The 9,996-nt window shown below is 41.3% G+C and overlaps 1 protein-coding gene across 3 annotated transcripts; it reads right to left on the reverse strand.

Annotated features, from left to right (window-relative positions):
- Positions 1 to 298: 298 nt before the first annotated feature.
- On the reverse strand, positions 299 to 6,032 carry LOC122154682 (protein ecdysoneless homolog). 3 transcript variants are annotated; one of them, XR_006166714.1, is made up of 5 exons: positions 5,967 to 6,032; positions 5,341 to 5,466; positions 2,369 to 3,518; positions 1,048 to 1,268; positions 299 to 439 (listed from the first exon to the last, which is right to left on the reverse strand). XR_006166714.1 is itself a non-coding variant. In XM_042805037.1 (3 exons), the coding sequence occupies exons 1-3, from the start codon at positions 3,547 to 3,549 to the stop codon at positions 314 to 316; spliced, it is 474 nt and encodes a 157-aa protein (XP_042660971.1). In that variant the 5' UTR covers positions 3,550 to 5,323; the 3' UTR covers positions 299 to 313. The 3 variants fall into 3 exon arrangements, 1 of the variants encoding a protein (XP_042660971.1); XR_006166715.1 differs by lacking the exons at positions 5,341 to 5,466; positions 5,967 to 6,032 and having other exon boundaries at positions 2,369 to 2,567; positions 3,423 to 5,323; XM_042805037.1 differs by lacking the exons at positions 5,341 to 5,466; positions 5,967 to 6,032 and having other exon boundaries at positions 3,423 to 5,323.
- Positions 6,033 to 9,996: the final 3,964 nt, after the last annotated feature.

Below are 9,996 nucleotides of genomic sequence, written 5' to 3' on the forward strand. Positions count from 1 at the left end.
TCCCGGCAGCTGGGAAGTCCCACGCAGGGCGTCCGCTCGTAGGTGGGGTCTGCGTCTGTGCTGTGAGGGGGCCCGGCTTTTATACAGTTTAACAAACAAGTCTAAACAAAATGCAGGGGAGATAGGTGGTAGATTGATGTGCCTCACTCAGGTGTGTCCGGATCTGGCCAGGATCTGGGCATGTCTGAAGAGTTTCTGTTTTTCTTTACATTTGGGATTTATAGTTACTTCCTGTTGTGTACTTACAGTTCCCAGGGATTGTTCCCAGGGTTACATTTCATGCTGATAAGATGCTGGTTGCTGGTCGTGGAATTCACTCAGAAGTCAACTTTGGTTTGAGGCCTATTGTTTGGGCCTTTTTTATTTCAGTCAACTCAGTATCTTCAGCTCCGGAATCAGGGCCAGCACTTTGAGACGTAGTTGCATTAACAGAACTTGCCTATAGTAAGTATAAAGACAAAGTTTTATCAAACTTTATGAACAGGTTTAAAAAAAAAAGACAAACCACAAGAGAGAAGAAAACAAGGAGACAGCTCTGCAGCCAACAAAGTTCAGTATGTTCCACACTGTCTTAACAGACAGGAATTTAGTCACCAAATGCGCATGCCAGTTAAAAATCATCACTTTCCATTATACAGATAAAGTTCCAAGAGAAAGACATAGAGGGTTACTGAGTCCTGGCTCACTTTCCTATGGGAGTGATCTTCTACAGGAACTCAAACAGTCAAGCTGCAGCTGCTTGCCTTACTACTGAAACAGGGTAAAACAGGGAAATGAAACTAAGTCTTGGAAACAATGTGCAAGTTAAAGCTTCCCTACGTTGGTTTTCTTCCCACCCCCCCAGAAAAATACACCATGGTGCAGCTGCGGCACATTTTGCTTGCGCGTGCGATTTTCATTTTATTTTTTAATAATTAGTTAGCACATGATTAGAAGACAGAAGTTTTTGATTACATTACTCGGAATGATCACTTTTAGCATAATTCCTCTTTCCTACTAAAGCTCTCAACACTTTATGCTACAAACTAGAACTCGAGGCATACTTACCCCTCTCTTTTGGACGGTGAAACTTTTACCAACGTTGGTATGTGCCAGTTCACGGTCCATCTCACTCATGTATGACTTGAGACTGCCTATAAGCTCATTAGGCGGCACCTTCTGGTCTTGCCTTTGATCTTCCACATCTAAGTCTTCATCATCCTTGTTCGAGAAATCAAACTCCTCCTCTTCATCCAGACCATCAGAATCCAGCTCTTCTGAGTCTGCCCCTACATATATTATTTTGTGTCAGTACAGATAGCAAACAAATCAGCACAGCGACCATGGGTGACGGATGGATGACCCAGGAAAGCCAAATAACCATGAGATATTCTGACAAAAGAAACAAAGAAGCAATCTCACCTAAAATTCTGACTAACGCTTTTGTAAAAGAATCTACATCAAAGGTAACATGGGATTCATCAGGTGACCTGATATCTAAAAAAATTTTTAAATAAATAAAGCTTTTAGGCTTGCATAAGCTGACACAGACATAAGCCATACGGCATACAGATTTCTCTCGAGCCTAGACTGAAGGTGGAACATTTGAACTGATGGTCTTGGAAGTGCTTAGAAGTCTGAGGCCTGTATGAACTAGGAACGAAACAGCAACGGGAGGAGTTCCTGGCACGAAAGAGAAAATAAACCCAACAACTTTAACCGTTTGTTGTGGTCAAATAAAAATTGCACCGAAGGGAACCAAAATAAACATGCCCGAATCTTTCTGGAACAAAGTGGTGGTGCTACACCTCAGACAAAGATTTAAAAAGCTGAGAATCTTGGAGGTCTCCTGCCTAGAAAGAACACCGCAGGCTTCATTCTAGTCTCTTTTAAGGCTCAGTGGTTTGCCCCCCCTTTTTTTTTTTTTTTTTTTTTTTTTTGTTCCTTTATTTTTTAAATAACTGAAAAAAGTCCACATTATAACTCAGACATTGACACTAACAGTAATTAAAAAGGATCAAACAATTAAGAGTATAAATTGAGTAGACCCTTATACGCTTGATACAGTTTACACAGCATTATTTTCTCAATATTAAAGCTACTAAAAAGAACTTGGACAATATGCTCCTACCTCACCCTTTGTTTTTTAAAATTAAAGGCCTGTCCACACCAGTCACACACACTTTCTTAACTCCAGCACTTAATCTAGTGGCATTCTGCTCTTGCCTAACTAGTTAGGTATCTTCAGTTAGCACTCCCACTGTTGGGAATAATGACAGGGATCCACCGTGATTTGATTCTTTTCTCCTGCTTCTAGGTGTACAGTATGTGCATTACAGAATCAACCAAAGGGCTACAGCAGAATGAAAACACATTCTACACCACGCACCAAACTTAAAAATACTACTGCCATGGCATTTCTGCTCCTTCACGTGGTGAGACTTTGGATACAAAAGCCTTCATACTTTCAGCAACTGCTTCCAAGTCGTATTTCTGCTCTTCCTCATTGGAGGAAGGAAGGGACTCATTTCTTGCCTCCTTCAGCATCTGATCTAGATCACCTGCTGTAATCTCCAGCCAACTGTCATCTGAAAGAATGCAGGGCATATTTGTTATTCGGCACAAATCTGTCAGCCCACAATGGCCACAAAACCCAATCCAGATGGCTGAGAGTACTGCTAGCATTTTGTAGCTTATTTTTGCACTGTCAAGTTTTCGTGCTGATACAAAATAACACGGGGTATAAGGCAGAGAGAGGCTGAGAAGAGTGTTCGGATTTTATTTTACTACTTTAAAACTCTGCTCTACATGCAGCTTCAAACTAGCAGAAATTGTTGTAGCCACAGGTAATCCTTCTGCCACTAAATGAAAGAAGAAAAGGCTTACACTATAAAGGGAGACCTTCCACTACAATCATTAATGCTGAATGCTGGATTTGCATGCTAAGGCATCATTCAGAAATCCAGATGTGACCTGTGCTGCACGCTGGCAACAACTGCGTTCCTGTGACATGAGTGAAAAGAACCTATTATGTAAAGTTTATGCTGGTCTTGTATTGGCCATCAGAGTAGACCAGATAGTAATTAACTTTGTATTGTCAGCATTGGAATTGATTTATTATTATTCTTAAATGTTTAAATACCTCCTGTCTGGTATCCAGTTGACACAAAGGACTTGATCTGGTGTAAGTGTGCACGGTGTTATCAATCTAGTGGTATCAAACCAGAAACTGGACTGCGTATTTCGCCAGTTCACAGCCCCGAGCTTATACAAACGAACTGGTTGCCTTAATCTTAAATGATGGCCCATGAATAACACCTCCAGCAGTCACATGGTAGGAGACTAAATCGACAAAGAGACTGGTACAGTGCTGTGAACATTCACCCTCTTCCCCAACAAATACTCATTTGTGATAGGAACAGTCCACCCCCCATCCGGCTCACCATCCTCTGGAAAAAGACAAGCTGCTTCTCTCTCAAATTCCTTCAAATCAACAGTTGTTGTCTGTAGCAGTGTCAAGATTTCATCACCTGGGCTCACTTCAAAAGAGCAGGACGAAAAAAATTCCATTTACTGAAATGGATTTTTACTAGCATTACGATACCAGTGGCATCACACACACTACACGCAAGTTTTCACTCCAATTCCTCAAGATTCCTTCTGTGCAAAGACATCAAAAAGGTAAGTGAATCTGGGGAAAGTACCAGAATACTACACCAATAGTATTAGCCAAAACAGGACACGGTCAGTTACTGTTACTCCTTGTTGATGACTCCAAAGCAAATTTCTCATGCTTCTTTTGTTATTTATATTTATTTTGCCTTGGTAAACATTAGGACTGCCAGATCCCAAACAGCACAAGACTGGAAATTCAAGCAACTAACAGTCAAGATATTATGAGTTGGCAAACCCTCAGATATTTTTGTAATGATTTATTTTTTGGATTTGATCTTTTAGAGAAATTTACAGCCAGCTGCCTCTCGTAAGTAAAGGAGACAGATTACTCCATATTTCTTATTCACTAAGATTGATTTTCAATTAAGCTTTTAAACACTTTCTACAACCAACCAGCCAAATGATGCTTTTCAGTCACCTCTTAACCCACTTGGAATAGCTTAGCATTTTACAAAACCAAGATAAATAGTTACTCAAGCAGTAACTTCTACTAGCAGAGTATTCTAGAGGAATTAATACCCCTATGTCTTAGCCACAGCACCTATGTTAAGTGTACAGTGGAGAAAAGGGTTCGGGTTCTTTGTAACAAGTATTAAAAAAGGTAAATTAAAGTACTTGTAGGTACTGCGTATGGATGGTTACTCATGAATTTCAAGTAGCTCTTACCTTTCGGGCTTGGTAACAGACTGTTGGAAGTAATCTTCTGCCCTGTGCAGCACTTCCAAGTATTTAGCAGATCCTTCAATTTCTCCCTCCCCTTCCTTTCTCTAAAGAATTCTCCCTCCCCTTCCTTTCCACAGACATGCTTCGTAACAATGACTATTTGTCAGACAGAAATTTAGTTCTGAGAAAAATCCCAACAAGTAATACTGCTGTGCCACGTATGCTTGGAACAGAATATAGGAAAGGGGCATAAGGTGTTTTCACTGTCAAATATGAATTGAAGTCTTGTGTTACAATATCATATGGTGTACACTAAAAACAATCAAAGAAAATACTGATTCTTACAACACGGTGTATTTACCATGCCCAAGTTACAATTGTGCAAGGATTGTGAATGAATCTCTTGGTTTTGGGGAACTATCCATACAAGTGGCATTGCAGTACTGTAAGCATATTCTCCTTCTCTTATATTTACAAGATATTAACCTAAGCATTCCGAGTTGTCTGATTCTATAACCTTCAAATAAGTAGTCAATTTATGACCAATTTGTAAACTTCAAATAAGCAGTCAAAGGCATCTTTTAAAAACAAAACAAAACAAAACAAAAAGCCCCACACAAACAAAAAATACACTTACATGGCCCCAAATGTATCGATGGGTGTTAAGTATAGATCTTAAAGAATATCTAATTCTAAATGCATGCAAATGAAATGTAAAACAGTTAAAACAGTTATACTGACACACAGCCACACTGTGGTTTCCTTTATTCAAGTGTATTTCCACTTTCTTTAGATGAATAATTTCATCTGCAAATCCTGCCTTTTCCTTTTTAATTTCCAAAAGAAATGAACTCATTTCAAAGGGGAACAAACTGCACAGATCTCCTGTAGAGACATCCATTAATTTCCCACAGACAGAAGCACCAGATTTCTTGCCCTGCTGTAACTACTTAGACAAGTTCAAGAGCTACAACATGTTTTTCCTGGCATGTTTAAAAGACAAACACACACACACAACTACACCTTGAAATAATTCTTTTTCTTCAGGTTGCTGAGGAATCTCACCCACAGGGGACCTCTTAACACATTTCTCTTGGAATCAGGAGATACTTTACTGCACTTGGAGCACAAAATTTCAAAGCCATGGGCCTGTATAAGAGATGCAACAACATGAGACTCTCCAGATGTGCCACATTTAAGTGCACCTTTAAATGACCGCGTAAAGAACTGACTGCCATCGAGCTCCTGATACTGCCACTTGAGAGAAGCAGGTGCCAAACCCGATTATATGTCAGGGAGCAGTATCTTGCTTTGGAAGTTGAAATCTGTCTTTCTGCAGCAATAATGGTTCATTTTGACTTCGCAAAGTTTCTCTACATGGGAAAAGCAACCTGGAAGACAGATCTGTAGTGCACAAGCTACTCCTCATACAAGCATGAAGGCTTGACCTGTACTTGTAATCTATATAAGTACAAGAGTGCTCTAGCCTGTAAAAGAAAGCCCCACAATAATGTACTTCCAGAAAAATGGTAACTGAATTTGCTCGCATTATTCTGTACAAGCAGGCAACTTACAAGCAGAGTAACTTCTTGGACATAGGTAAACAAGCAAACTAAAGACTAAGTACAAAATGCATAAAAAGTAATTACCAGCTTCATGCCCAGTTCATAGGCTTTGTATTGAGGGTGAGATGGGAGGGGCAGCGTGTATCCACTTTGACTCCCAAACTTATTTTCAGGAGCCTAGCGGTATAACTCTGTTATGCAAACATATCCAACACAACACTGCTTGGACAAGGAACATAAACCACTTCCTAAAGTAGCTTTCACAGAGCTGCGTAAGCACCGCTGAGAAGGGGAAAAGCCTTGGAATGAACACCTAGGGGTAGTTAGGAGCAACTCCTGGTGTTGGCTGGCAGTGCTGTCAGACTGCTCTGATCACAGAACTAGATGAATTTCCTTAGCGAGCATTCCAGCAGAGGAGCTACTAACAGTAACCTCCGACTTCAGAGGCACTTCTGATTAGCCATTTGAAAGCCTAGCTATGTCAATCTGAAGGCAGAAAAGCTATTTAACATAAAGAACTGGAAATGCATGTCTAGTGTCAAAAATAAAAAATAAGTCAGAAAACATTCTATTTTAACAATTAAATCCACATAGTTGTATCACCTGACCACAGAACCTTTGTCACTTACAGAACCTAATTCAGTGACAAGTTTCATCAGAAGGATCACTTACTATGGTCACCACACGCTCGTCTGGAGGGAAAGTCTGAAAAGAGCCCCACGCTCGTAAATCCACAGGCTCTCGCAGGTGAAAGGCCTGGACTGCTGCAGCCACCAACGAAGGGCGCTGCCTCAGCACTGCCACAATGCCTGCTGGAAGGTAGCAGTGGGCTCGGTGAAATGAGGTCTGAATTTTCTCAGGATACCTGTATTGTACAATAACAACATAGCGTAGTACGTGCATCGCAAGCTGAAACCACTCTTTAAGCTAATATTCCCATTTTCACTTTAATACTAATCTGTATTATGGGCCAAATGCCAGATGATTATTCTAAACTAAAGTTAAAACTCCACTAATCTAACACCTGGCATGTCTGTTTATACAGAACTACACATGGCTAATAAAAATTTAATCCCCACATTGGTAAAATGAATCACTGTGAACTTGACTAACATGTCCTACTCCACAGCATCCTTCACTGCACCAGGTGTAGAAGTCATCTGGCTCGTGCTGTCAAATCCTTGCAAAAAATAACTTATGGTGCTGAATAGACCTGTGAGAAGCTATCGCTCTGAAAATCGTGATGGTTCTACACTTTAGTTTGCAGTCCTTTTTCTCCCTCCTCAAAGGGCTCCTAAAGGCCCACAGAACTTCCAGATTTTTCAGTACAAGAAGGAAGTGAAGGCAGAAAGCTTGTCCTTGTCAGGTGTGGCATCACAGCAGTGAACCAGTTCCAGAGCCCCCAGATCACAGCACAGCCTACAGGGCACTGGTCCCCCTCTTCAGAAGAAGACCACAGAGAAAACACTAGTTTCTGAAAAGGAAGCCACTTTATCACACCTAACAGGAAAATGACTGAATACAAGAAAGCACCTCAGACAGCCCAGAATCAAAACTCACCGTTGCAGAAGACCAAAGTGAAACACCCACATACCCACTGATGCGCTTCTACACTGCTGTTGGGATGGGCTCTGCAGCCAGGAACTCCTCTGAACAGGTGGACAACAGCGTCACCGCCTGCGAGACTGTCAGAGTGGTGGCAGATAGGTCACGTTCCTGCTCCTGGGTCTCTGACAGCGGGATGAGGTGCAGCTCTCCTTTGTAAAAGAACACCTGGCAGGTAGCAACACTCTCATCAGACAGGATCAGAACAGTCACACACTAGGCAGCCGAAAATTTAATTTAATATACAAATGCACATGTTTAAACAGAGAGAATACCGAAGTACAAATAATACAGAAAACAGCACATTTTTTTTTAAATGCGAGTTGAGGTAAATACAGATGCCACAGACCATGATCCAACCAGTAAATAAAAAAAAAAAAACTATTTTAACTGCAACACGTTTGGTCCAATGTATTTGGTTTCGTTAATAACAGCAATAGCAAACATTTCTCTTCAACTAGAGATTTGCTTCAGGAGAATCAGCATAATTTAACTGCTGAAGAACAGGACAGGAACTGAAAAGCATTGTTTCAGGTGCTACACGTGACCTCTGTCGGTTCCCCATCCTAAGAACTGATTGCAACATTATCAACTTCCTCACTCCTTCTGTTCCCTCAACTGGAAGGAAAATATGGCCCTGAGAGTCAAGACACAGGTTTGCAATTAATTCCTGTGTTGTGTTCCACCCCTTTTCTTTTAAGAGTTTTGTGGGAAAAAAAAAAAAAGAAAAAAAAATTAAACAAATCTGTGGTAATGAAAAAGTAAGTTCCTTTCATTTAAATCCATTGCCAAGAAACTCTGGGACTAGCAATCACCCACAGCAAGCTGATGTGGCTGCAGAATGAAAGTCTACTGCAGACAAGACTAGTTGCACGCGTGTACACCAGTGTTACAGTCAACCAATGAACCTTACTTATTTCAACTTTACCAGCAGAGATTTAGGTTTTTTACCTCATGGCACACACAAGCTCTAGTCTAGTCAGGTGAAAGGGAGCTTGTTCAGAGACTACAGGAGAGAAGAAGTTAACTTTTGTGCCCCGGAACAGCTTTTTTTTTAAGCACTCCCTGTTAACTTTGTTTTGATGCCAAGTATCACCTCCACCTGGAAAGGGCGGCACAGAGAGCAGGGGGTTAGGTGCACGTTCTGAAAACTAGCTCCGTCAAGACAAATGACGCTGGATTCATTTCATCGCAGTGGTTTGGTGCTGCGATTGAGAGACGGAGACCCAGCTCGATGCAAGGCAGGATCCACTTTATTGAACACAACAACCGCTTTTATATTCCAAACAGACAAAGAGAGACGTGTGTTTTAAGCTGATTGGCACAATGGTTAATCACCTAATACATATTGCAAAAATTGAGCTCATAATTGGCTAATGTCTAAGGTCAGCTTGACTTTTTCTGCAGTTAATTTTCTGCTAGCTCACAGCATTCTTCCTCTTGTTTAACTTCTACTCCTACATCTTGTTTCTATAGCACAAGCTTATCTTTAGTTACGAAACCAGCCCTCCAGGAATAAATCGTCCTTGGCTTCAGGGTTGTGACAGTCTGTTTACAGATTGTGCAAGTTACGAGACGCCAAGTTGAGCACGTCCTTCCTAATCAGCTCTGTCTCGCTGCTAGAAGGAGAGACCAGGCTGCCCCCGACATCTCCCCCTTCTTGTTGCACAACAAGGATCCTTTTCACTGAGCTGGCTATCAGGTTCTGCACACACTGCAAAAAACAGGGTAAACAAAGTAACAAAAGAATGAAAACGACTAAAGCATACACAATCATTTTTACAAGGCTTCTCAACCATCCTGATAGGCCCCAGCCTCCAAACAGTTTATCCAGCCAATCCCAACTATCTTCTTGGTGAAGTTTGGAAACCCCCTCTTTGAGTTGCTGTATACTAGCGTGAATTGACTCAGAATGATCTGAAAGATTCATACAACACATACCGTCAAAATCCTCACAACCATGACCTTGAGCTAAAAGCAAAAAATCTATAGCGGCCCTATTTTGTAATGTAGCATGGCGAACGCTATCCACATCTAATAAGAGACCAGACAGTGCCTGACTTGTAGCGTTAGTTTGTTTTGCAAGCCAGCAGCCTAGTTTGTCTAGAGTTGCTAAAGCTCTGCCAGCAGCAGCTCCGGGCAGGAACAATGAGGCTGCAAAACGCTGACTGAAAGACCAAAAATCCACTTTATCATCGCAGTCGGAGGTATAGGCATGAACACTACGTCTTATTCTATGAGTGAGACGGTGTTGTAAGATTGAGGAGGTGTTAGGAGTGAGTACCGAGAGGCGCCCAAGACTACAGGGGCCTCCCCTTATGTGAGAAGGAATAATAGGCCAAGCTCTGTCCCCACAAAAAAAAATATTCCTGGGGGTAACAAAAGGGGGGCATTAGTAGATCGAGACAAATTTGATGCCGTATAGTTGCACCAGCTACTAGCATTTCGAAAAACGGGATGAATAGGAGAGACATCCCATGCTTTGGACTGTTTTTTCCTGTATAATTGA

This window comes from Tyto alba, unplaced genomic scaffold (genome assembly GCF_018691265.1).
Source record: "Tyto alba isolate M040663 unplaced genomic scaffold, T.alba_DEE_v4.0 Super-Scaffold_43, whole genome shotgun sequence".
Taxonomy (NCBI): Eukaryota; Metazoa; Chordata; class Aves; order Strigiformes; family Tytonidae; genus Tyto; species Tyto alba.